We start from the raw sequence: 26,403 nt of genomic DNA on the forward strand, positions 1-26,403 counted from the left end.
AATGTGTGGCCCTAGGTAGGTTAACTAACTATACTAGTAGTACAGTGTAAACCGCTCTGAGACCCATTAGGTGTCATGGGCGGTATATAAATCCAATGTAAATAAATAAATAAATTCTTTGAAAATTCCTAGATGTCCTCAAAGTTGTAATTTTATTTTTAGAAGTCAGCAAGCTCCTGTGAGGTTAAAGCCAGATCTTGGGGAAATTAGACTCAAGCCTTCCAGAAGCTTGCGTGGAAAAGGAAAGCAGAGATGAATTCAGCATCCAACAACCATCTCCCTGGATTTTTGCAGAATGCATGCACAAAGATCACAATTTTATCTATTTTTGTGATTTTGGGGCCGCTATTGTTTATATCTGGCAGTTCTCCACAGTAGGGACCTAAAGCAACTTACAGCATCATTCTTCCTGCTTCTGTAGCAGTAGCCCTGATACCACTTATCTTTTCTTGCTGAGTTTTCAAGCTAAGAAGAAGAGGAGATTGGATTTATACCCCACCCTTCACTACCCAAGGGAGTTTCAGCGCGGCTTACAATCTCCTTTCCCTTCCCTTCCCCACAAGAGACACCCTGTGAGGTAGGTGGGGCTGAGAGAGCTCTGACAGAAACGGCTCTTTTTTTTCAAGAACAGCTGTGCCAGAACTATGGCTTGCCCAAGGTCATCCAGCAGGTGAAAGTGGAGGAGTGGGGAATCAAACCCGGTTCTCCCAGATTAGAGTCTGTACACTTAACCACTACACCAAACTGGCTCTTTTCAGCACTTTTCAATGAACTCTGTCAACTTCGTTACTTTCATCTTGGACGGTTAGTTGAAACAGTTACAGAAAAGTTAGATTAATTGCTTTTTAATAGCGGTTAAGAGTTGATATTGGCCTTCTTAGCTTGGCTTATCCACACTTATGTTTCTTATCATATTTAGTTATGAACCAATCAGTTTATCTAGATGATAGCCACATGATTATTCGCACTTAACGTCACTTATCATATTTACTTATGAACCAATCAGTCATCTAGATAATAACCACACAATTATGATAGAGGATTTAGAGAAAGATAAGATATAAAGATATAAATATGCACTCCTCTGACAAGCAGATCGGATTTCACTGGATGGAATCCTAGGTGAGATTTCTGGGTGGGTAACTTGGGCTTTTTGATAATCCTTAAAGGCAGTGAGACAAAAAGCTGAAACCTGGTTTTCTTTTTAAAAACTATTACTTGCTCTAGTATGATTAAGCAATGCTAGGCACTTTGATAACTTTAGCATATATCTTCACAGTAATGTAGGGTTAACCTTTTTTTGTGTGGCTATTCTGTTACTTTATAGAAACACAATAAATAGGGTTAACTTTTTCATGCCTGTACTTTTCTGTCTTGCTCAATTAAAAAAACAAACCTTATCTCAATAGATTCAGGTGGGTAGACACGTTGGTCTGAAGTCCAGTGGCACCCATAAGACCAACAAAGTTTTATTCGAGGTATAAGCTTTCAAGTGCCTGCACACTGCTTCAGATACACGAAAACTTAGACCTAGAATTAAACTTTGTTGGTCTTAAGAGTGCCACTGGACTCAAACTGTGTTCTTATCTCATTAAAGATAAAAGTTTCTACAGGTGTTCTGTCTGGTGTGCTGGTTGCATTTCGCAGAGCCAAACTTACCCTCTCACTCTTTTGTATTATCCAAATTAAAGGTTGTTAATCACTCTTTAAAAAGATAAATCCCGGACCACTCTACTGCTAAACAGTTTTACAGAAGCAAAGCCTTTCAAAGTGTTTCGTTTGGGTCCTCTAACTGTGAGGAAGATCGGGATGAAAGAGAGTGACTGGCCTAAGATCATCCTGCTAGCTCCCACAGCAGAGTGGGACTTTGAACCCGGGTCTCCCAGACTTTAATTCAACCTCTAACCACTATACCATGCTGCCTCTCATATAAGTTGTCTACCTTTTAATTAGGCGTATATATGTGTGCTTGTGTGTAGATGGATAGATGGATGGATTTGGAGATCACTGTAATACCAAACCAGAAGTTGGTTAAATAAAAATTAGGTTTGGGTTGGGTTTTTTTTTTAAAAAAAAACACACTTACCCTCTTAGTTTTTTACGAACTATGCAAAACTGAATTATTTAAGAGGGCTTTTTTACACAGGCAAGGTGGCAGCACTGTACAAAATGTGTTTACAAAGGAATTTCAAAGAGAGTTTAGAAAGACTGCTGAATTGCAACCGATAGTGAAGCTCAAGACAATGCATCCACCTGGACTGAAACGAGACCTAGGGTTCCTGTCTCATTATTTAATTTTATGGAATGTTTGCAACACAGAATGTGCCCATGGTACAGTACCTTTCACAGGAAAGCCGAAGGGTTTTTGAGTCAGATCAGGACAGTCTACCACAGACACCTGAACATCTGCATAGTTTTCCTTCAGTCCACTCTGCAAAACTAGAAGAATTTAAGAGTGTTTAAAAAAATTATTTGAATGCCTTATTTGGAATCAAGCCACAGAATCAAACCACAAATGATACCCCCATTTGATTTCTTCCTTCCTAGTTGTGGTAGTTCCAAGAGCCTTAAGAGTTACCAGTCAGAAAATGGTGGCTTCATGGGTGGAGCCAATTTGAAAATGGCAGCTTGGTATAAAAATTACAGTGCTTCTGGGCACATCTGCAGTGCTCAGATGTGGAAACCTCTCCTCTGTTTGTTTTCCAAATTAACTGCCCCACCCACTTATTCTAGTGTACCCTGCAGGGGAAAACCAGACAGTTATCTCTGTGTTTTCCCTGGAAGAAGCAGCTTTGATGGTCAGAGAAAAAGGCAACAGCCCGCTCCTTTCCAGTCTAGAGCAAAGGTGTGTGTACAAAGGAGGAGGAGGCATATATAGGAAAGGGTGTTGATGCAGTCCGTGTTGCATCCAGGGCAAAGGTGCATGTCTAGGCCTCCTTTGCACAGAAGAGGAGAGAAGCTGCTGTGGTAGCTTTAAAGGGAAGGATACAAAAGTGGTCCCAGCAGCCCAGGAGAAGGGGCAGAGAGCTACCCATAATTTCTCAGAGAGTGACTGGTTACTTCCAAGTGACCTTCTGCCTACCCCTGCTCTCAAGGTCTTTTGAATAGCAGCATGGCCTCAGGACTCACAGGGCCAGAAAACAGCCCTTCTTCCCCAGTCAGATGTGACTACTTCATTTTAAATCTGCTTGTCTTCCTACTCGTTTGGATAAGAAGCTGGCGTCAGCTCAACGTTCCCTCTAAGCTGTGGAGGTTTGTGAGCAAAAATTCTACTTTGTGAGCTACTGGCATTAAAGTTGTGAGCGAGCGATTTGGCTGCTGCAAACTTAGTTTGCTCTGGACCCATCCTTCCTGAGCTGAGACAAAAAATGTGTGAGCCAGAGGCTAAAAAACGGTGAGCTAGCTCACACTCTCAGCTTAGAGGGAACACTGGTCAGCTATATCCAGATATAGGGTGGTAATAATCTTAATTGACTTATTCCTGCCATTATTGTACTTCTTTACACAAAGAGTAAAATGTGGAATTTGCTGCTAGAGGACATAATGATGGACACAGGAACAGACAGCTTTAAAAGGGGATTGGATAGATTCATGGAGGAAAGGTCTATCAACAGCTACTAGCCATGGTGACTGAGGGGCTCTAAGCCTCTGAATCCCAGAGCCAGGAGGCAATATCAGGGCCTCAGCCTCTATGCCCTGTTGTTGGCGGTCCAGAGGAACTGGCTGGCCACTGTGGACCTGATCTGATCCAGCAGGGCTCTTCTTATGTTCTTATGAAGGCCTTGGCCTCTATGCCGTTGTTGGCCCTCCAGAGGAGCTGTTTGGCCCCTGTGTGAGACAGGATGCTGGACTAGATGGACCACTGGTCTGATCCAGCAGAGCTCTTCTTATGAAGGCCTTGACCTCTATGCCCCGTTGTTGGCCCTCCAGAGGAGCTGTTTGGCCCCTGTGTGTGAGAACAGGATGTTGGACTTGAAGGACCACTGGTCTGATCCAGCAGGGCTCTTCTTATGTTCATGGCCAAGGCTCGTCTGAAGGGAGATTCCCCAAGGGCGGTCCGAGGCTATGACAGGGTCAGGAAATGATTCTCTAAAACATGCAGTGACCATCCACTTCGTTGAGTTTTTGGGAATTTTAAGCCATGGTAGAGGCTGGGAGGTGGGACCAGTCATAAAATGGTTGCCACGGGCGGGGGCTAAGGGCAGAGCATTTGGAAGTTCCAAGCCAAAACCTCATCCTGTGACAGTGGATATATCTAAATGAGTGTTCCCCATAGACCCAGATAGTCAAAATAAAGGTGTCTTCTGAAGTACTTCCTCCTCCAGTGTGGTGGAAGAGAGCCAGGACTGGTTCTCTGCTTTGGGGAAGAAGGACCCATGGTAAGTAGGAAATACCAAAAATCAGCAAATACCGTGCTACAGACGATTATAAAATATCTCAAATAGTTTATATATATATATATTTTGTTTTATATTTTTACAATTTATTCACCATGTATTATTTATCATATAAGCCTTAATACATAGAAAGAAGCATATATCAAAACATCTAAGTATCATCTCTTAATATATCACAAAGATATTGCACAACACCTTTATTAATATCAGTCCTCCTTAATTATACAAAAAATATATTTTAAGAGGGAGGACTCCTTTAAGTCTATTTTGAATAAGTGCTCAGTCTTCCTCCAACAGAGGTCCAGATATCCTCCTGTTTCAGTGTATTCCTCAGAGAGTTCAACAGATATTTCCAAGCACAAGGTTGCCAAATACCAAAATATTTATCCAAATTTTTCAATGAATGCTGCAAAAAGTCTCTTTGTGAGCTCAAAGTTTCCTCCAAAGTGAAAAGCATTTGTGAAATATTAAGAGACGATACTTAGATGTTTTGATATATGATTCTTTCTATGTATTAAGGCTTGTATGATAAATAATACATGGTGAATAAATTGTAAAAATATAAAACAAAAAATATATATAAACATTATTTGAGATATTTTATAATTGTCTGTAGCATGGTATTTGCTGATTTTTGGGGAAGAAGGAAACAGGTCCACTGATGCAGAATAAGACAACGCTAATGAAAGAGATTGCATTACTTCTCAATATTTCCTGCAATATTAAAGAATCATCATTACTCACCCCCAACAATTTCTTCTAGGCTTGGTATGTGCAGAGCAAACTTCTCAACTCTAGCCATTTTTATTTGGTTCCGCAAACTGAACGGCAAAGCTGCAAAGAGATCAGAGTACACCTGTCATGTTCAATAGAGCTGTTGCAGCCCACAACAATTCATAAGAATAGGTTGCTTTATTACAAGTCACTATTGATACTCTTACATAGTCACTGTCAGGAATGAAACTCAAAACCAAGCAGGAACAGATATAGACAGTTCAAACACACAGGATTGACCAATGAATACAGTTTGTGCTCAGCAGGAAAAAGCGGGAGAAAATCAAGGCGGGAGATAGCGTCCAGCCGTTTGTGTCACACCAGCCAGATTGGGAACGCTCCAGCAGCCGTTCTCATAGTCTTATCAACTACAAAGGCAGCGCCACCTTCCAAAGCCAAAACCACGGCACTGAGAGAAATGCAGGCTAGTTCCCTCCCCCCCCCCATCATACAGCAGACAGGTTACACAGAACATACCCAGAGTACAAATGGCAGTTTACTGACAACACCAAGGAACAGGATATGAGTCTGTTAATGAACACACTGGCTTAGCAATTAAGCAGAAGGTCACGCCACTTTTTACTACGGACTGGTTCGGACTCAGAGTCCCCGTTAGTTACCAGAGGACCCTAAGGATGTATGCCCATCTTTTCCACTGTCTCCTTTGAATCCTTTGTATAGAGCCAATATTGTGTCGTGGTCAGATCAAATCCCTACTCTGAATGAAACTCACCAGGTGAGTCTGGTCCAGTTATGCTCAGTCAGTCCTCCCCTTCTTCATAGGAGTGTCGTGAGAACAAAAGGCAAAAGGGAGACCCCTGCCACCACCCCCTATATATAGGGGGTACTGCCCCTGCACATCACCTCTGCCTTTTCTCTTGATTACCAATAATGTTCTGAACGCCAAACCTGCCATGCGATTTAACCATTGAAATGCAGGCTCTCTCCCATCTCTGAAGGCTTATGGGAGAATCAAAACAAACTTTTTAGTCTTTGAGGGGAATCAAAAGATGCCAACTTAGTTTTGCTGCAACAAACATGCCTCTGGCCAGATTGCTCAGCAGCTACATAATGCACTGCCCAACTACTTGGGGTGACCATACCAAGAACTCAAGATGCTTGCAGGGCTTCCGGCGGCACTCCTATAGACAACGAATTGGGAGGGAAGTCCCTTTCAATACTGGAAAATCCAGTTGCAAATGATTGCTAAAGTGCATTGGAAGTGCATTATTCAAATATGAGAAAACAGCTGAGTAAACAGAGATCCCCACTACCTATGCACAGTTTCTTGGGAGGCTGGTTGCCAGTTTCTGAATCGTCCATGCAGCTGGGCCTTTGAATTTCTTCCTCAATGGAGGAAACACTTCCCCACCCCTTTTCATTCTTCCAGGGGTACTCCTTATTTTTGGTGTAGTGGTTAAGAACGTAGACTTTAATGTGGGAGAACCAGGTTTGATTCCCCAATCCCCCACATGCAGCTGCTGGTGTGACTTTAGGTCAGTCATAAGTTTTTTCAGAGCTCTTCCTCTCAAGGGCAGTTCTCAGAGGAGCTGTATCAGCTCCACCTACCTCACAGGGTGTGTGTCGTGGGGAGGGGAAGAGAAAGGAGTTTGTAAGCCGCTCTGAAACTCCTTCAGTTAGTAAAGGGCAGGGTATAAATCCAATCTCTTCTCTTTGTCCCGCTAGTCATTCCCTAATGAGGCTTCTCTTTTCCATTTAAAAGTTTGCACGATTAGCAGGAAAACATTCACAGACCTCCCCCCCCCTTGCCAATAGGAGAAGGTCTGTAAATGATCTATCACAGGGTGATCTTATTTTGAAAAGCAAAAAAGAGGAAACACTTCCAAGCTGACTACTTCCAACAACTGATTACTATGACAAATCTCATTTTAAATACCTCTACTATTTAAGTTGGCTGGGGGAGGACAGGGCAAAATAGGCTTGGCCTCCCAGCCCCAAAAGAGGACATGTTTATCAGTTTTTTAAAAAAGAACCAAAAGAGAATGGACATGACACACAAAAAAGAGAGAACATGTCCTCTAAAAAGAGGACGCCTGGCAACCCTGTTATCATCAGCAAAACAGTTACAGCCACTAGTTCTGCAAACAGCTAGAGTCGAATCCAGCAGCACCGACAAGATTTTTTGGGGTATAAGCTTTTGAGAGTCAAAAACGTCTTTCGCCCAACACCTCTAAAACTAGTTCTGTAAAGAAGCCATTAGCAGGGCTGCACAAACTTCCCAAGGTCTCCCCGCCTCCAGTTTATTGTCAACACACTTTTCTCTATCAGACTCTTATAATCCAGCTACTTCAAAACCCGGATTTTTTTTTTTTGGGGGGGGGGAAATCCCCCTCTGTAAAGCTGATTATGAAACACAACAGCCTTATATTTCCTATTTTCCCAACTGTCTCGTCCACAAATGGACGTCAGTGCACTCCCCACCCCAACCCCACGGCACACACACGGTTACTCTGTAATAATTAAAAACTACCATCGATTCTCCTGACCTAGAGGTTTTCACTACCCCGCTGGAATTTGACCCTGAAACCCAGCCAAGAGGCTTAATAGTGCAACCCTAAACATAGTTCTAAATATTTCCAAGCTGACTACTTCAAACAACTGATTACTATGACAAATCTCATTTTTTAAATTCCTCTACTATTTAAATTGGCTGGGGGGACTACAAGGACGGTTTCCAACTAATGAAATATGGCCAGCCCTTTATGATTTTATGATCTTATTTGTAATGGACTGTAAATGATTTTATATGGATTTTAATGGCTATTTACCAACCAATGTAAGCCGCCCTGAGCCTGTTTCCGGGGAGGGCGGGGTACAAAACTAATCAATCTACTGAGGTCAGTGGTACACTTAGAACACGTAACACTATTAATGATCCCACTCTAAGGTTGCAACCCAGAGTACGCTTAAATGGTACATTTGCCATTGGGCAAACATGTACAGGATCGCACTTCAGGGCTACAATCCTACATACATTTGCTTTTAAACTTTAACAGGACTTGCTTCTGAGTAACCGCGTATCGGATTGATCTTAAATCACATTAAGCAACAGATATGAACGGCGAACAGTAATGAAAGCGAAACAGCATATTCGTTAAGGTAACGCAAATACAAACGTACTGACCTCTACAGCAATTGCTTCTTCTGCAAGAATGATTCCTTTGCTGCGCGCAAAACCCAGCCCGTTGCCTTGAAGGTTCCCTCCCCTCATATTGAGCAATTATGTGATGCCTGGAGAGCGGCCACCAATCACAGCAATGCTATCCCACTTGCCTCTTTCAAGATGGCGTCCTACGTGCTCTCTCCCTGTTCCCTTCCTCCCAACAGACCCAAAGAAACCTCAAAGTCTCGCGAGAGCAGCAGATGTATTTAAAGTCCCCACTGGGAGTTTTGCGGCCTTGTTTAGGCGCGCGAGGAAACGGGTAAGAGGTTCAGTCGCGGATGTGGGGCGCATTGAGGATCCGTTGGCATCCGCTTAATTGTCGCTGTAGGCAGAGTGGGGGTTACTGGGGGGAGAATCAGGGGGTGTTTATGTAAGTTATGGCCAAGATATTAAGGCGCCGAAAAGCTGATGCCGCAGTTGATCCGTGTTAGGGAGGACGTCTGTCTCCGCCTCAAACAGCTAATCCAGATAAAGAGTTGGGGGGGGGGCACAGCTGGGAGCAAGCGCTATTTAATGGTTCCCTCCCCCACTTCATCGTTCACTAGGTTAAGATCTAGCCTAGGGGTCATGGTGCCCCTTAAATACTGGGCAAGCTCTTACTGAATCGCTAAGCTTAGGCCCCGATCGTGTTGCTGCTGGGAGAGGTCCACTTTATGAAATGCCAGGCAAAAATGGGCTTTCATGGAGGAAGCTGTGTAAGAGCAACTTTTTTGGTGTGGGGCCTGACGCATTTCCAGTGTGTGCTTCAGTGCGATTTTATGCAGAGGTGTTCCAGTCTGTACCCGTGAAACATTAAAATCCATTTGTTTAAACTCGAGTCACCTGGACGGGATCTCTCAAGAGTGCGATCTGAATGGCCCCCAGGCTAGTCAGGAATCATAAGCTAAGCAGCGTCTGCCCTGCTGAGTATTTGGATGGGTTTCAGGTGGGTGGCCCTGTTGGTCTGAAGCAATAAAACAAAGTTTGTGTCCAGTGGCACCTTTAAGACCAACGAAGTTTAATTCTGGGTCTAAGCTTTGGTTTGCATTCTGGTGAAGGGGGCGTACACATGAAAGTGTATACCTAGAGATGTGAAGGCTCGGGAAAAACCCGGGTTTTTTCCTTGAAGCCTTTTGTTTTTTTCCAAAAAATTGAAAAAAGAAAAGAAAAAAAATTGATTATGGAACATTTTATTTTAACATGATGAATAAAATATTTTAAGACAAGGTGTTCAAATATTTTCCAAATCATTTCTAAAATATATATATATATGGTATCAGATTGATCTAATTTCTGTGCACTGAGGACAAGCAAGTCCTAGGTTACAAACTGAACTCTCCAATGCAAGAATAAGATGCATTGGAAGATGCAATGCAAGAATAAGATGCACCTTTAGAACGTGCTATTATCAGAAGAAAATAAAAAGGTTTCAATTTTGTTTTTGCATGTGGGTGGGTATTCTGTTTGTAATAATTGTTTGGATACACTATATTTTTAATATGCTAGTTGTGATAATTTCATGCCAAGTAAAAATGTCCATAGTCATATTTTATGTTCCTAAAGTAACAGAATGACTTTCAATCTAGAAAAGACAAAAGAAAATGCTAATGTAGCATTTTTTCAATTTTTCCAAAAATTTCAGTTTTTTTCCAAAAAAACCTGGGGGGAAAACGGTTTTTTTTTTTCCGAGCTTCAAAATTTCCGGAAATTTTACATCTCTATGTATACCCAGAAGAAAACTTGGTTGGTACTCTTAAGGATACTACTAGACTCAAATCTTTGTTCTTAAAAATGCCTGGTTAGTGAATGAAACAGGTGGCAGGTTGGTGGATGGAGTCGGGGTAGGCGCTGATAAGGAGAGTGAAGCTTGTTTGGGGGTGCGTCACTCTGGGGGCTGGAGCCTCGTTTCTGACATGTCAAAGGGCAGTGCCTGATTATGCTGAGGGGCAATATAAAAATATTTGCCCCCAGCCTAAAAATACTTGGGAGTTTTTTGTCATTAAGTCGTAGCTGATTTATGGCAAACCCTTGGGGTTTTCAAGGCAAGAGACGTTCGGAGGTGGCTTGCCATTGCCTTCCTCTGCATGGTGACCCTGGTATTCCTTGGTGGCCTCCCACCCAAAATACTAACTGGGGCCAGTCCTGCTTAGCTTCTGAGATCTGACCAGCTAGGCCAAGACATCTACAGTATACCTGAAGCTAAAAGAACAAATGGGCAGATAAACTAACCCAGAGAGTTGATAACCCTGTGAAGGCTGAGTGTTCAGTGGTGTTAGGTTATCAGCCTGATTCCATCTCATAGAGTTAGGGTAGGCCTAGCAGGATGTTTGCATAGCAATACTGGAAACCTACTGTAGTAACTGGGGACTGTTTTATTTTTTTTAGTTGTCCATTTTGTGTTTAGTTCCTTGCAGAAGCCTAGTAGTTAATTTCACATTCTTGAGGTGAGAAGGGCAGATAAGGCCACCTGTGGACCATTGGGTTCTGTTGCCCAGCACCCAACACCAAGCAGACTGCTTTTTCCACTTTTTATTTATTTATTAGGAATGGCCTTGGACAGCTGAAGCTGATTGGGGTTCCCATGCAACGGCGGAGCATGTGAATGTCAATTTTTCTGACTCAAAAATTGAAGGAGGGCATCCTCCTTGAGTCCCAGGGAGAAAGGCAGGCTACGAATGAAATAATTTTTTTAAAAAAATCCTAGGAAACATTTCCTCTTTTAGAAGGAGGGCAAGGCTTCTTTATTAATCGCCCTGTCCTTTACGGCAAGGCTTTTCACACTTAAAATGCATGCTGTGGGGGGAAATCTGGAGACTTTTTCAACTTTTTTGTCTGGGAGAACACTAAAAAATATTCCTGTGACTTTCCCCCTTTTGGAACAAGTGAAGTGAAAAGTGAGATTTTACTCAAAATGTCTAGTATAGAAAGGGTAGGTAGGCAATGCCGATTCCTGTGTGTACTGTTGACACGTGTAATATCTTAAAGCATATGCTTAAGTGTGAATACTTTAGGCGATACGTAATATGCTGTAATGCGCTAAAGCGTTATGTTGAAGTTCCGTGTTTCAAATATAAACATGCTGGTATTCTGACCAGTTATATGAGAGAGTTCGTGTTCAACTAATGTGCTTCTGTTTGCTACAGAATTTTTCTACCTCAGGTAGCAGGAGTGTCTTTCATTTTTGCCACTGTAGCATAAGGTTTCTTACAGAAGAAGATATAATTTCAAACTCTGTGAATGTCCTAGATTGTTAAAAGCAATGCACACTATGATCTTGAATCAGTAAAAGTCGTTTAGGTTTGATAGGAAAGTAAGTAATGCGCATATTCCGGTTTTCCCCGATATTTCTGATTTTTCTGGGGGTGGGGAACATACATTTTCCCCATGACTTCATAATTTCTGGAAATTCTACACTCCTGTATAGAGCATGTTTTGAGTGAATAAAACTTAGTCAAAAAACATTTCTCTTACTGGAGTTCTTAGGTATTCAAAGCTCCCCAATTTTTTCCCATCCCCCCCCCCCCGGGGCCTTCATTTGATTCAAGTGAAATATGTTGTTGGAGGAAAGTTTCACAGATACTATAGACCACCAAAAAAGACAAATCAGTGCGTTCTAGATCAAATCAAGCCTGAGCTCTCCCAAGAGGCTAAAATGACTAAACAGAGCCTATTGTACTTTTGTCACATTATGAGAAGACAGGAGTCACTGGAAAAGGCAAGAAAGGTTGAAGGCAACAGGAGAAGAGGAAGACCCAACTTGAGGTGGGCCGACTCCGTCAAGGAAGCCACAGCCCTGCATTTGCAGGACCTGAGCAAGACTGTCAATTATAGCGTGTTTGGGAGGTCATTAATTCACAGGGTTGCCAGAACTTGGAAGTGACTTGACGAGCCTTAACACACACACACACACACACACACATGCATGCCTGTGCGCACACACTTCTAGCTGCTTCCTCCTCCCTTTGGCTGTGGTGATGGGTGACTGATGGTTGTGTGTTCCTTCCTCTAGTGCAACCTAGAAGCTAATCATGGCTGATGGAGAGGAAAGCTCCTCGTCTGAGGACTCTGAAGGATTGAGCACCAGCAGCTCCTCGGAAGACTTGCAGCAGGCTTGCTCAGACGAAGCGACACCTGGTAACCAAGATCGAGAGCCGTGAGTCTATATTGTTTGCCCCGTTTATATATTCCGTGAAACTGTATTGAAGTTCCCATTGTCTTCATGGTTTATTAAAGGTTTTCCAGAAGTCAGAAACTTGCTGGTAGACAACCAGTCTTTGGTGGAAAAGCTTTTTCTTCGTCGTTTAGCACACCTCAGTCATCCAGTCTGTATAATGGGTTTTCTGCTATCAGAGTCTCATTTTAGTATACTGCCTTCCTCTCTCGGTCTGGCCACTGTAGTGATGTCCATGTGGCAGTCCTCATTATGTGTCCAGGGATCAAAGTTCTATGCTGCTGCTTCTATGAGAAGACTGAAGACCTTTTGTGTGCCTGTGTGGATTACCTTACATTTCTATTCGGTAGATGCTGGCGGTCCATGGGATCTGTAAAGCTACCACATTTCAAATGAATCGGCTCTCTTCATGGTCTGGGTTTCACACCCCATACATAGTGATGGGGAATACTTTGGTGTGGATGACCTTGGTCTTGGTCCCCAGCAACACTTCCCTACATTTAAGCATCTTTTCTAGAAGTGAATATCGGGGGATGAACGAAGCTGACGGGAAGAGAGTTGATTGATTTGAAATGTGGTGTTGGAGGAGAGTTTTATGGATGCCGTGAACCACCCAAAAGCCCAGGAAGTGGGGTTCTAGCTCCAATCAAGCCTGGATTCTCCTTAGAAGCTAATAGTGATGAGAAAAGAGTCACTGGGAAAGACAGAATGGCAGGCAAAATCGGAAGGCAGCAGGGAAAAAGGAAGACCCAACGTGAGATGGGTGGACTCAGTCCAGGAAACCCCAGGCAAGTTTGCAAGACCTGAGCGAGGCTGCTGACAGTAGGACATTTTGGAGGGCACTGATTCGTAGGGGCTGGCATGACTCGGAAGCGACTTGATGGCAGTTGAGGCACAGACCCACAGCTCCTCAGCGTGGTGTATACATATCATCAGCTGCCCAATAACAGAACGGTACAATATTTAAATGCAGATGTTTCCTGACAGTAGGATTGTATCCAGCAGATGGTTTTAAAAGACATGATCTGCCCACTTTTATTTACTTTGTTCATGCCCCACTTTTTCCTCCCCAGATGGGCTTGTGACAGTCTCCCCTTCTCAGCTTTATCCTCACAAAAGCCCTGTGAGGCGTGTCAGGCTGAGTCTGACTGGCCTCAGATTTGTCGGAGCTTCTCACAGCAGGCATTTGTAAAGGCTCCCTGCCACTGGAAATCATAGTTCGCCTTGGCTTGGCCCCGGACTATCTAGCCCGCCAGTTAAGGTCTGCCCTGCTCTCTGTGCCCCCATCGTCAAAGAGTGGAGATGGTGGGCAACCAGAGACGGGGCCTTTTCAGTAGTGGCACACCTCGCCTGTGGAAAGCACTTCCCATTGAGCCTCACCTGCCCACCTGTCTTTGACTTAGCCGCCAGGCCAAAACATTTCTGTTTGCTCAGGCATTTAGTTAAGGGGCTGATGTTTTGCCGCCTTTTTAAATAGCTCTGGTCTGAAAGCTGGTATTCCTTTTAAGTTGCCTAGTTGATGGGATTTTTCTGTTCCGGTTGGGTTTTAGTTCAGAGTATTTAATGGCTCGTGTTTTTTGTTTCGTTTAAGCCGATTCAAGGAAGTTCATAAAAGTAGCATAAAAGTTATCTGAACAAATAAAATGCTGCTTGACAGCTTCAAGCCTCTTCCTTTACCAAAGAAACCGTGGTGGTTCAGCTTCTGAATGGAGCTATTCTTAAGAACGTAAGAAGAGCCCTGCTGGATCAGACCAGTGGTCCATCTAGTCCAGCATCCTGTCTTGCACCGTGGCCAACAACAGGGCATAGAGGCCGAGGCCTTCCCCTGATACTGCCTTCTGACTCTGGCTTAGTGCCTCTGAATGTGGAGGTTCCCCTCAGTCACAACGGCTAGTAGCCACGGATAGACTTATGAGAACTTAAGAAGAGCCCTGCTGGATCAGACCAGTGGTCCATCTAGTCCAGCATCCTGTCTTGCACCGTGGCCAACAACAGGGCATAGAGGCCGAGGCCTTCCCCTGATACTGCCTTCTGACTCTGGCTTAGTGCCTCTGAATGTGGAGGTTCCCCTCAGCCACCATGGCTAGCAGTCACGGATAGACTTATCGTCCACGATAAAGCTGTTTATCCCTGTGGCCATTACTGCATCCTCTGGCAGTGAATTCCACATTTGAATCACTCTCTGTATAAAGTAGGATTTCCTTTTGTCCATCCCGAACCTTACTGCCCTTGAGTTCTAGTATTTTGGGAGAGGGAGAAAAATTTCTGCCAACTCTTTCTACCCCATGCATCTTTTTGTGTCGTTACAGCTCAGCTTCAAGTTCTCAGCGAGCCTCAAGAAGAGAAGTAAGAACCTGGAATTCAGCAAGACTCATTGGGCGACCTGAGAATCCACCTGGTGCCGAAGCACGTGGCGGTCCTTCTGCTGAGTCTTCGGCAAAGTCTGGAGGTCAACCTAAGTTGCCCATGCCTAAACTTGACCTGAGAGCCCTCTTTGACTATCACTCCAGAAGGAAACAAAGGAGGCGCAGGCGTTGCAGATTAAGCCCTCCGACAGAAGCGGCCACTAAATACAAGAGCCCAGAGCCATGTTCGAAGAGACCACGGCTCAGGGCCTCCAAAGAAAAGCAAAGGAAAAGGCCCCCGGGGAAGTACCTTCAGTTTCCTTTTGTGCGGAAACTCTATGGGAAGGAGCACATTCCCTTGAGAATGGAGTGTTTGTTTGAGGTAAGCTGCAGTTGTGCTTGTGAGTAACCGCTTTCGTGCTCATGGGGGGGGGGGCGATCTGGACCAGGGGTCCCCAACATGGTCCCCCCCAAACGCTGTTAGAAAGTGGGGGGGGGGTAGGTGGGGCATTTCCCCAGCTTCTGATTGGCTATGCCGATTAAAAGGAATCCTGTTCAACAAGGCTTCTGCCTGAAATGTCAAGTTGCTACTCTCAGAGTTAGATATAACTTCACTCCCGGACATTCTGTGGTCCCCCTGCAGTAGCCGTTTTGTGTTTCTCCATTTCCTGTGGCATCCACTTTGTGGTTCTGCTCACTGTTCTGAGTTAGGATTCTAAAGGCGCTTGTGGAGAAACGCCATTTTGCGTATGTGTTTAAGTTGGTGTGGGCTGGATAGGAGGAGACCATCAAATTTGAGGTAGGCCTTGGCCTAGTCCCCTCCTCATCCCCCCCCCCTTCTCCTGTCTCCAACCAGCAGTCTTGAGGGCAGCTCCGTAGAGAGGACAGAAGGTCCATCATGGTAGTGAGGAGATCTGCCGCAGCAGGCCCGTAGCTACATTGAAGCATTCTGGGGTCTGGCCCCCCGACTTCCTACCAAGGCCCCACAACTTCCTCACCTGTCAGCAGCCCCACAGGCGGCCGAATCGGGCAGAATCAATTTCAGCAGGCAGAAAGACTCCCACGTTTCAATTTCGGCAATACCAGTGGATTGACTTCAATGGCTCATAGGATATACTGGGGCCGATTCAGATCAGAGAATCTGAATCGGCCCACAGCAGCCTGAATGGGCCATTTTCGGGGGTGCATTCACCTTAGACGAACTGAATGCACATCCCTAAGCCACGGCAGCCAGGCGAGCGGGCTGGTAGGTGAGGTGCAGCCAGGGGGCTGTGGGTCCTGTGGCTGAACATGCAACTACAGAGATTTCTCCCCTTCTCCCTCCAGTGCAAGAATGCAGACCTCGCTCACTTGCATGCGCCTGTGCCCTCATCGTCAAGAGAGAGAGAAACACAGCACTCCCTCAGCTTCCCCTCCCGGGTTTTTCCTTCGGCTCCCGCCTTCTCAGTCCAGCCCAGTTGCACTAACGCAGGGCGCACCCAAGCCACCAGTGGCAGCAGAGCAGCCATCTCCATCCCATCTGCTTGCCCACCTCTCCTCCTTTGGTTTGTCTCCCTGGGCAGGCTGCCACTTCAAAGTCTGAGAAGTGTTGCAGCAGAAAGCCCCCCCTGCAGAGGGCGGTGGGTGGGGGTGTGACCGAGGCAAAGTCACCGTGGAAGCACAAAGTCAGCCAGGAAGAAAGAAATAAGGAACCGAACAGGAGCCCGCCACTTTCGCCGTAGTCCCCTGCACTCCACACAGCCAATGCGGTTGCGGGGGGAAATGAGAGGAGGAGGGGATCTTCCTCAGGTTACTCGGAGTCAGTGACTGACTTCCACTTACACCCACCCTCCACAATAGGGGAAATAACCCTACTCCTGCCTGCGAGTGTAAGTTTGTTTTTTTATTTTATCAGTGCCCCCTGACTTATTTAAAGGCCCCCTGAAATAAGAAATCCTGGCTACGGGCCTGTGCCGCAGAATGCTGCAGGAGGGAGAGCCAGTTCCTGGGCAGGAACCTGCTGTTTTATTGTGGAGTTTTGGGTGGGAAGTAATTCAGTCAGAAGTCTGAAGCCAGTCAGTCAGTTGGAGCCTGCGGGAGACGGAGGCCGTGTTGGGAGACCTGCTGATCCAACTCTCGCCAATGAAATGAAGTCATGGGCCTGCCCTGCAGACCATCTAGACAGGGCGTGAGTGTAGAGAAGGGAGAGATGGAGCGGTTTGGTCACCTTTATTTTGATTCTTCCTTCAGTTCACTGTGGATATGCCTGTAAATAGTTAAGTTTTCGAATAAATCCTTTAACTGTTAATAGCAAGAAGTCCCTCTGTACTGCGTAGTTCCCCCAGCTGCTTGGACACGCTAGGGGTGGGGCGGGGACTCCCTGAGGAGGAGGAGAACAAGGGCAAAATGGCCAGTTACCAACTCTCCAGGGGACCCCCAAAGATTGCCAGGAAGCCCCAAGGTGGGCTCCTAGTGACACCGGAGGGAGGTTAGGAGGCCATCCCACCTCACCAGAGCCCAAAACGGGAACGGTGGTGGCAGCAATACCCGTAGGCAGTGGAGAAAAACTGCCCCTTCAAGTGCCAGGTCAGGCAAAGGAGGGGTGGGCAGAGCGGGGCCTGCCAGCTGACGCAGGCCCGTTCCGCCACAGTGCCCACTGGCACGAAAAGGTTGGGGGCACCTGGTCTAGGCTTTATTGTGTCTGTTTCACTGTATAATCAAACTAGGATGAATACAACTGGTTTCCTGACTATTGGAAGCTTTGATGACCTCAGGCCAGAACTGTTTTGCTTTCAGATAGCTTCTGCTTGGAGAGCCCATTAGCAACTGTAGCAGCCTGTGAGGGCTTCAGGCTTGTAGGAATTTCAGGAATCATAGAGTTGTAGGAATCATTGAGTTGGAAGGGACCTCCAACCTCCTGCACAATGCAGGAAATTCACAAATACCTCGCCCTCCACACCCCCAGTGACCCCTGCTCCATGGCCAGAAGATGACAAAAAACTTCCAGGATCCCCGGCTATACGGATCTGGAGAAAAATTGCTTCCTGAACCCAAAGTGGCGATCAGCATTTCCCTGGGCATATAAGAAAGGGCCACAAGAACTGAGCACTGATGCAGCCCTTCCTGCCCTCCCTCTCAGGATCTGCCGAAGTTCACAGAATCAGCATTGCTGTCAGATGGCCATCTAGCCTCTGTTTGAAAACTTCCAAAGAAGGAGAGCCCACCACCTCCTGAGGAGGCCTTTTGCAAGGGTTTCACTAATAACATGGTTAAGACAAGACTTATGTCAGAATAAGATGTATGGGCATTAACTCAGGCCTTGAAGATTATGTTTGATTGTTGATGAAGACCTGAAATGCGCTATATCAGAGGCATGTCCAACAACGCCAAAATTGGACTTTTAAAAAATAAGTTGAACCATTTGAGACTATTGGCATATGTGTTCTTTATGATCTTGGTCATGGTCTCTGTGCATCACATCCATGGGAAACTGTGCCTGCGCTGATCTGATCGGTGCCCTAAAAGGGATTTTCGTGCCTCAGCCCCGGGCATGCGCAGGAACCTCCCTGTGCATGCTGAGGAGGCGGGGCACGAACATCCCACCAGGTCTCTTCTGACCGCCACGCTGTTAACAGCTCGCTCTTCGGTTAGTGAGATTTAGTCTGATTTACCTCAGCTCTTCAGGATTCTCCCCTTTTTCTTCCTCAGTACCCCACCGAACATTCCTCGACGATGGCGTCTGACGCACCTCAAAGACCTTCGACTTCGACAGCTCTGGCTCCGTCGAAGTCAGCCTCCGGTATCGGCCAGCCAGCATCAAAACAATCGATCCCAGTCCCTCAGTCCGCTTCTTCTACACCTGCAAAGAGGAAAGAAAAATCAGACCAGGGCCACAAGAGCTCAACGAAGGGCACCCATAAGTCCCTTAAATCAAGCACTACTGTTGACGCTGTGGGCTCTGCGCAAAGTATTCAAACGCAACCCACTTCTCTGGAGGCTCCAACTGCGGATTTGCTGACAAATTTGCCCACACCGCCTATAGAACTCTTGGACTCTCCCATTTGGCAATTGAACCCCCCGTCGTCGGAACCCTTCTCTGAGACTCCGCCTTTCTCGATATCGGCCTCCAACATTGATTCACCACGAACAGCTTGGTCACCCTCTAGATCCTCCATTGCAACTGACCGATCTTGTCCTCCGATCGACACGGAGCCTTCACGCCGTCATCGGTATCGGCCTCCTGTCGACACCGATCGTCATTATGCATACAGAGCTGATGCCTTCCGATACCGGGAAGATCACCGCTCGCGGAGAGGTACTTTCTCTTCAGAAAGGTCCCCTGGTCAGTTCCACCCTCCCGCTCCACATATGTTTCCTTGGGACCAGCGTCAGCTTTCCTTTATGTATGGTGCGTTTCCACTTTCCACCTCCGTACCATGGCTGACTCCCGCAAGGCCATCAGATTGGGATAGGCTGTCTACCCGCCGCTCACGCTCCCCCCGCGGGGTGCGCGCACCTCCGTCCGCTTCGATATCGAAGCCGCCAGAACCTCCCTGTGACCTCTCACCCCGACGTCGATCGCCCGATCAGTCAGTATCAAAGCATCCGTCATTGACGCCTCCCCCTGCCCCAACAGAGGTTCCTCTACAATTGCCTCCCATATCGACCCCGGCTTCTGCCTCTTCCGAATCCTCCGGTGAGGACTCCGACGCCAGTGCTTGTGTGAGGACTCTGACGCCATGTGACCTCTCACCCCAACGTCAATCGCCCGTTCAGTCAATATCGAAGCATCCGTCATTGACACCTCCCCCTGCCCCGACAGAGGTTCCTCTACAATTGCCTCCCATATCGACCCCGGCTTCTGCTTCTTCCGAATCCTCCGGTGAGGACTCCGACGCCAGTGCTTCAGATGCCCATAGTTCCCCGGATGATCCTTCTCCGAAACCAACAATCTCCGATGATCTCCCAATCTCTCTTTCAGATGATGAAACATCTTATTGGGATCTTATCAAGCGCATGGCTCAGTCTTTGGGCCTTCCTGTGCTTCAACCTCAACCTGTGGTTTCAGATCCAGTGTATGATGTGGTCCAGCTTGACACTATTGCCTTACCTATGTCTTCTGTCCTACTTCAGGCTGCTAAAACGCCCTGGGACAAACCTTCCTCTGCTCCAGCCTCGTCATGCGACCTTGACCATATGTACAAGGTACAAGAACCCGGTGCTGAGTTCCTTTTCAAGCATCCCAAACCAAATTCTACGGTTGTCACCTTGGCTTCAAAATCAAAATGGACCCATTCAGCTCCATTGGATAAAGAAAGCAGGAAGTTAGACTCCTTCGGGAGACGCTTCTACTCGGCAGGCGCGCTGGGCATCAAGATCACTAACTACATGGCTTGCATGAGTAGGTACCAATACGCTCTCTGGGAACGGCTGAGTGAGGTCTTCACCTCTCTACCTGATGACAAGTGCCAACTAGCCCACAAGATTCAGAAGGAGGGTCTCATCCTGGCTAAGCAACAGTTAAAGACATCAAAGGATGCCCTTGACACCTTTTCTGAAACAATGGCGTCAGCGATTGCGTTGCGCAGGCATTCCTGGTTGCATTCTACCTTTCTTCAGTCTGACACTAAGGCCTACATTGAGGACCTTCCTTTTGATGGAGAGGGTCTATTCCATGCCAGTACAGACTCCGTCCTGCAGGGCAAGGATAAGAGTATCAAGGGTTCTCATACCTTGGGAGTTGCTCCATCGTCCAAGCCCTTCAAATCTCAGTACTAGTCCAGAACATGGTCTAAGCGCTCTTACCTAAAACACTCACCTGACCGTTCCTGGTGCCCTTGCTCATCACCTGAGGGGCAGAGTATGCCTCTAAGCCTTGGTACCCTGGGAGCACTCAAGCTGCCTGCTCCAAACAGGGCCTTTGACTTCTTTGCCAGTCAACTACAAACCACCACTCATCTTGCCCCGTACCTCTCTGCTCGGCATCAGATTACAACCGACAAATGGGTCCTCTCCATTATTTCCCTGGGGTACTCGATAGAATTTTTTCAGCACCCTCCTCTTCCAGTTGTCGTCACCACCCCATCATCCCCTGCACTTCTTCAAGAAATTGGTGTCCTTCTTGACAAAAATGCCATAGAGGAAGTTCCAGTCAGTTCTTGGGGTACTGGATTTTACTCCCGATACTTCATTGTTCCCAAGAGGGATGGCGGCGTTAGACCTATCCTAGACCTCAGGAGGCTGAATTCCTTCATCGTGTACCGCAAGTTCAGAATGATCTCCCTACAATTTATATTTCCCCTATTGCAAAAGGGGGTCTGGATGGCCACTCTCGACCTTCGGGATGCCTACTTTCATCTGGCCATCCTTCTCATCGCCAGTACCTCCGCTTCACGATAGGAGATCTACATTATCAGTACAAGGCCTTTCCCTTCCCTTCGGCCTCTCTACAGCCCCAAGGCTCTTTACCAAGACCATGTTTGTGGTTGCCGCCTTTCTTTGTCTGCAAGGCATCACGATTTTCCCCTATACAAACTATTGGTTTTTGGTCACAAATTCCCCGAAACCAATTGATACTGGACATCCAGACTACCTTAGATCTACTTCACACTCTGGGCCTCTGTGTGAATTGGGGAAAATCTCATCTTTGTCCCGCCCAGAGAGTACAATTCATCGGTGCGATCTTGGTTTCTGTTACTTCCAGGGCTTATCTGCCACCAGACAGAGCAGCTGCTCTACTCTCCCTCACTCAACGAGTCTGGTCTTCAGTCTCAAATTCGGCATTCGAAATTCAGTGTCTCCTGGGACTAATGGCCGCAACCACTGCGGTTCTCGTGTTTGCCAAGCTGCGGATGCGACCGCTACAACTGTGGTTCCTAAGGAGCTTCAACCCTACAAGGCAGCTGCAATCAACACCACTCTACCCCCCGAGTCTGTTTGGGACTCTCTAGCCTGGTGGGAACACATCTCCAATCTGGTCCAAGGTGCTCCGTTTCATCGGCCCGATCCTCAACTGACATTGACCACGGATGCATCCTTGTGGGGCTGGGGTGCCCACCTGAAAGGCCTTTGCATAGGGGGCAAATGGGAAAGTGATCTCCAGCACCATCACATCAATTACCTAGAGCTCCTATCAAATTTGCACTCCAATCTTTCCAGCCACTAGTTCTAGGAAAATCGGTAGCCATCTTCACAGACAATACCACAGCCCTGAGCTACATCAATTGTCAGGGAGGGCACAGTGTCTCGTTGACTCTGTTCCCTGGCTCTGCAACTATGGGACTGGTGCCTGTCTCATAGTGCTTTTCTCCATGCCGTACACATTCCGGGAGCCCTGAATGTTCAGGTGGACCTCCTCAGCAGGGGAGTCACGTGCCTTCATGACTGGGAGTAGAACTGGACTTACCTGAAACTCGTCTTCCTTCATTGGGGCCACCCGATGGTGGATGTCTTCCTTTGATATTGTCCTTCTACAGGAGACTTGGATGTCTTCGCTACCCGGTCCAACAAAAAATGTCCCCCTTATGCTGTCGAGGAGGAGCGGTTCCTCTCTCTCTCTCGGCGATGGCTTACTGTATCCTTGGAGCCTCGATTTCCTGTACATGTTCCCTCCAATGCCCCTTCTTCCACGGGTGGTGCACAAGATTGCAGAGGACGACGCAGACTGCATCTTGGTAACGCCATGGTGGCCCAGGCAGACTTGGTTCCCGTTTCTTCGCCAACTTGCCAAGAACAATTTTTACCACCTTCCGATGGTTCAGGACCTCCTCATGACGCTGGACAGACGTCTACATTACCACAACATCCCCCACTTGAAATTAACCGCCTGGAGGATTCGTTGTCCTGCTTCTCCCACCGGGTCTCAGATGTTCTCCCGAACGCCCAGAAGTCAACGACTTGCAAGTCATATACCTGTGAGTGGTCCAGGTTTCTGACCGGCCTTGGTTCTCCTCAACTGCCACCTACATTCGTGGGCCTTCACTGCATTTTCGACTTCCTCCTTTCTTTGTCAGATTCTGGTCTGTCACATGCTTCTCTGTGGGTTTATTTGGCAGCCATTTCGGCTTATCCCAGTCCGATTGAAGGTTTCGCAGTTTTCTCTCATCTACTGTCTAAGCGTTTCCTATGTGGCTTTCTGTATTTGCATCCGATTAAGACTTGGGACCTTCCATTAGTGCTATGTCACCTTATACGGAAACCCTTTGAACCTCTGGTGACTTGTGACCTTAAATTCCTCGCTTGGAAGACCACGTTCCTGGTGGTGATCACCTCTGCGAGGAGTCAGCGAACTGCTAGCCCTCCGGGCTGACTGTCTCTGCCTATGCTTTTTATCAAACGAAGTGCGTCTGGTTCTTGATGTTTCCTTCCTCTTGAAGGTCATATCTGATGTCCATCTCCATTTGGAAATTTTTCTACCAGACTTTTACCCTAGCCCTATAAACGACGAGCAGCGTCTCTTACACACCTTGGACGTGAAGCAAGCAAGTGCTCTTGTCCAATCTACATTGCACTCGGCCTACCCGGCAAGATCCGTATCTCTTCCTGTCCTGTGCCCCACAGAAGACGGGCACAAAGATCACTGCTCAACGACTCTCCAAATGCGTGGAGTTCCCGCCCATGCCCAGGGCTGAGGCGTGAAAATCCCTTTTAGAACGCTGCACAACACCGATCGGATCAACACAGGCGCACTGTTTCCCATGGGTGTGAATGCACAGATGACCACTCAATTACAGGTAAGCAACCTGTTTATCACTTACATATGACAACCTCTAGTAAGATTTCAAGGAACATTTGTAAAAGAGTAAAACATATATTTAAAAAAGAAAAAAACACAAGATATATGGATGAATTTATTACGTTAGAGTTTCTTGGGATATCTGTAGTAGCACTGTTTTCCTCAGTGACTGTTTTGCACCACCGTGTTGGCGTTTTACCTGGCATGACACATCTCCGCTTTGTCTAGCAAGCAACTGTACAAGGATTCTTCAAATACATCGAGAAGCTGAAATTCGAGCACCATCTCAAGAAATCACTGGCAGAGGTGGATGCCACCGAGGACCTAGAAAAGGAGAGTCTGGACTCACGGAGGCACAAATATTTGGATGACGACGGCCCTCTTTCTCCCATCGAAGAAGGAAAGTATGTCATTTCTTACTCAGAGCACTCCTTATTTGGGGGGGGGGGTTGTCATACATTTATAGGCAAGTTACAGTTGCGTGTAGTAAAAAATTATTTTTGGCATATAATGTTTTGTGTGTGAGGAAGTCATCTCAAAATCGGGATTACCTTCCTTTCGAGTAAATCCGGTGGCTAATCCATTTTGGGCTGCTGTTGTGTTTCAGTGGGGAAGATGTGAACGAAGATCGTGACACAGAAGACGTGGGTGCCAGGATTGTGGTAAGCAGTCCCTGAACTGGAGTTTGGATGCTAAAAGCCAGTTTGGGCTATATTCGTCAAAACCCTTGCCCCCAACCCTACTTCACTTGCTCTAAAAAGCTGCCTTAGATGGATCACATAGAATTAGCACTTCAGTCAATCCTGGTTGGTGTGCCTTCTGTCTAGCCATTAGCAGAAAATGCTGGCAGAGATGGGTTTCCCTTACATTTCCCCTCCTCCCCACTGCCTTTTTGACCCCCAGAGATTGTTCATGGAGGCGCAGGTAGAACAGGGGCCTTCAGCAAGGAGTGGAAACTGTATTGATCAACACCTTCCATAGATTCTGAACCTTTGTATTGCCGGGGCAAGGTAGAAGAAGAAGAGTAGGTTTTTATACCTCGCTTTTGTCTACATTAAGGAGTCTCAAAAGTGGCTTGCAGTCGCCTTCCCTTCCTCTCCCCACAACAGGCACCTTGTAAAGCAGGTGGGGCTGAGAGAGCTCTGAGGAAACTGTGACTGGCCCAAGGCCACCCAGCAGGCATTATGAGGAGGAGCGGGGAACCAAAACCGCTTCTCCAGAGTCACATCCACCGCTCTTAACCACTACACCACCCCAGTTTACCTACCTGTCTGAATTGTGCCATTGCTGTTCTAGTTAACTGATTTTTTTATGACCCCGTCATGTTGACAATGCGTCTAAGCCGCATCCTGGGTCGACAGACCTGCTTGCGTTTCAGCAGTCAGAGCAGTGTGAACTTGCTCAAGGAATATGTATTTCAAAACATGAACCTCGGTCAGAAATCAGTCCGGCTAGTACTGTCCCTCCTGTCCACTGGTTCTCTAAGAGTACTCCTGTGTGTCTTTCTCTCCCATTACTGTGTAGGAGAACAGCGTTTTCATCTTAAGTAGCAACATTCCAGAGAAGAAATCGAGGAAGACCAAGTAAGTGGAATCTATTTTTACAATTCAGTAAAGAATCCCGGAAGGGATTGTTTGGCTGCCAAAGCTGTAGCTCTTTTTTGGCACCACTAGGTGGCGAGCTACGCTTATTTTCTGGCTGAGAGTGCGGCGACTTGCCTAAGGTCAAGTGGGGAAGTGGGGAATCGAACCCGGTTCTCCAGTTTAGAGTCGGCCACTCTTAACCACTACACCAGACCAGCTCTCTGGGTACTGACCTTGATGGACCCAGGGCCTGATTTGGGATAAGGCAGCTTCGTCTGGGTTGATAGGCTACGATAGTAAAGGCTTGGCAGGGAAAGAGAAGCAGGGGGTGGGGTAGAGCTGGTGGAGGGAAACTGGTGCCCAGTCCTCTAGCCCAGCGATGTCAGCAGTCCTCCCCTGCAGGTCTAGTGATGGTGGGGGGGAGGTAAACTCCCAGTGAACACATCTCGTAGATGCCAGTCCATTGGCTCAGCACTGCTGCTCATCCACAGTCTCTGAGGCACCGTGGCCAGCAGGCATCAGCTTTATACTTGTGCCTGTTTGGCCAAGATGCCCCTGTCCAGTCAGAGTCAGGATTTTAAAGAGCAGGCGTGCACGACAAGTGAGTAAGATCGTGCTCATGAAATACGCCTGCTTGCAGAGAAACCCTGCCAGTCTCCGCACCGGCCCCACAGCACACCTTTCCTGCCAGTTTGGTGTAGTGGTTAAGTGCGTGGACTCTAATCTGGGAGAACCGGGTTTGATTCCCCACTCCTCCACTTGCACCTGCTGATGTGACCTTGGGTCAGTCACAAGCTCTGGCACAGCTGTCCTTGAAAAAGAGCAGTTTGTGTCAGAGCTCTCTCAGCCCCACCCACCTCACAGGGTGTCTGTTGTGGGGAGGGGAAGGGAAAGGAGTTTGTAAGCCGCTCTGAGACTCCGAGTGAAGGGCGGGGTATAAATCCAATCTCCTCTTCTTCTTCTTTGTTAAGATACTCAGGAGGTGCACTTAGTGCTTCCTTCTTTTCAGTCATGTTGGTACAGGATGGTAGAGCATGGGTGTCCCAATGTATTGTCCGTGGGCCCAGGGCAGACCCCGCCTGACCCCCTGGGGCACAGCCTGCCTGAAATTTTCCGCAAAAAGAATTTGACCTGTTCAGACTTAATTCTGCTACAGTTATAATCATGGTACTGGGACATTATGAAGAATTACCGATAAAAGGGAAATTGTCATTGCCCCTTAAATAGTATAGTCTACGCACTTAGACTTTTAAAACT

At 46.9% G+C, this 26,403-nt stretch overlaps 2 protein-coding genes across 4 annotated transcripts in view; one reads left to right on the top strand and one right to left on the bottom strand.

Moving 5' to 3' along the window:
- The window catches only part of LOC107109619 (chromosome unknown open reading frame, human C11orf54), a 21,314-nt gene extending 12,973 nt beyond the window's left edge, over positions 1-8,341 (bottom strand). Inside the window, exons 1-3 of the mRNA XM_015410282.1 lie at positions 8,317-8,341; positions 5,142-5,231; positions 2,341-2,439 (exon numbers count right to left, since the gene is read on the bottom strand). Of these exons, the coding sequence (XP_015265768.1) occupies positions 2,341-2,439; positions 5,142-5,199 (157 nt within the window). The 5' untranslated portion in view covers positions 5,200-5,231; positions 8,317-8,341. The remainder of the gene's footprint in view (positions 1-2,340; positions 2,440-5,141; positions 5,232-8,316) is intronic.
- Positions 8,342-8,559: 218 nt separating this feature from the next.
- The window catches only part of TAF1D (TATA-box binding protein associated factor, RNA polymerase I, D), a 30,776-nt gene continuing 12,932 nt past the window's right edge, over positions 8,560-26,403 (top strand). For 2 of the 3 annotated variants that reach the window (XM_015410288.1, XM_015410289.1), the window contains exons 1-6: positions 8,560-8,614; positions 12,344-12,487; positions 14,815-15,232; positions 23,792-23,967; positions 24,171-24,225; positions 25,088-25,146. In XM_015410288.1, the coding sequence (XP_015265774.1) occupies positions 12,363-12,487; positions 14,815-15,232; positions 23,792-23,967; positions 24,171-24,225; positions 25,088-25,146 (833 nt within the window). In that variant the 5' untranslated portion in view covers positions 8,560-8,614; positions 12,344-12,362. Of the gene's footprint in view, positions 8,615-12,343; positions 12,488-14,814; positions 15,233-18,537; positions 22,897-23,791; positions 23,968-24,170; positions 24,226-25,087; positions 25,147-26,403 lie in introns of those variants that run through there. The other variant, XM_015410287.1, reaches the window with a different exon arrangement.

Source organism: Gekko japonicus, unplaced genomic scaffold (genome assembly GCF_001447785.1).
Source record: "Gekko japonicus isolate JY-2015 unplaced genomic scaffold, Gekko_japonicus_V1.1 scaffold1306, whole genome shotgun sequence".
NCBI classification, from domain to species: Eukaryota; Metazoa; Chordata; class Lepidosauria; order Squamata; family Gekkonidae; genus Gekko; species Gekko japonicus.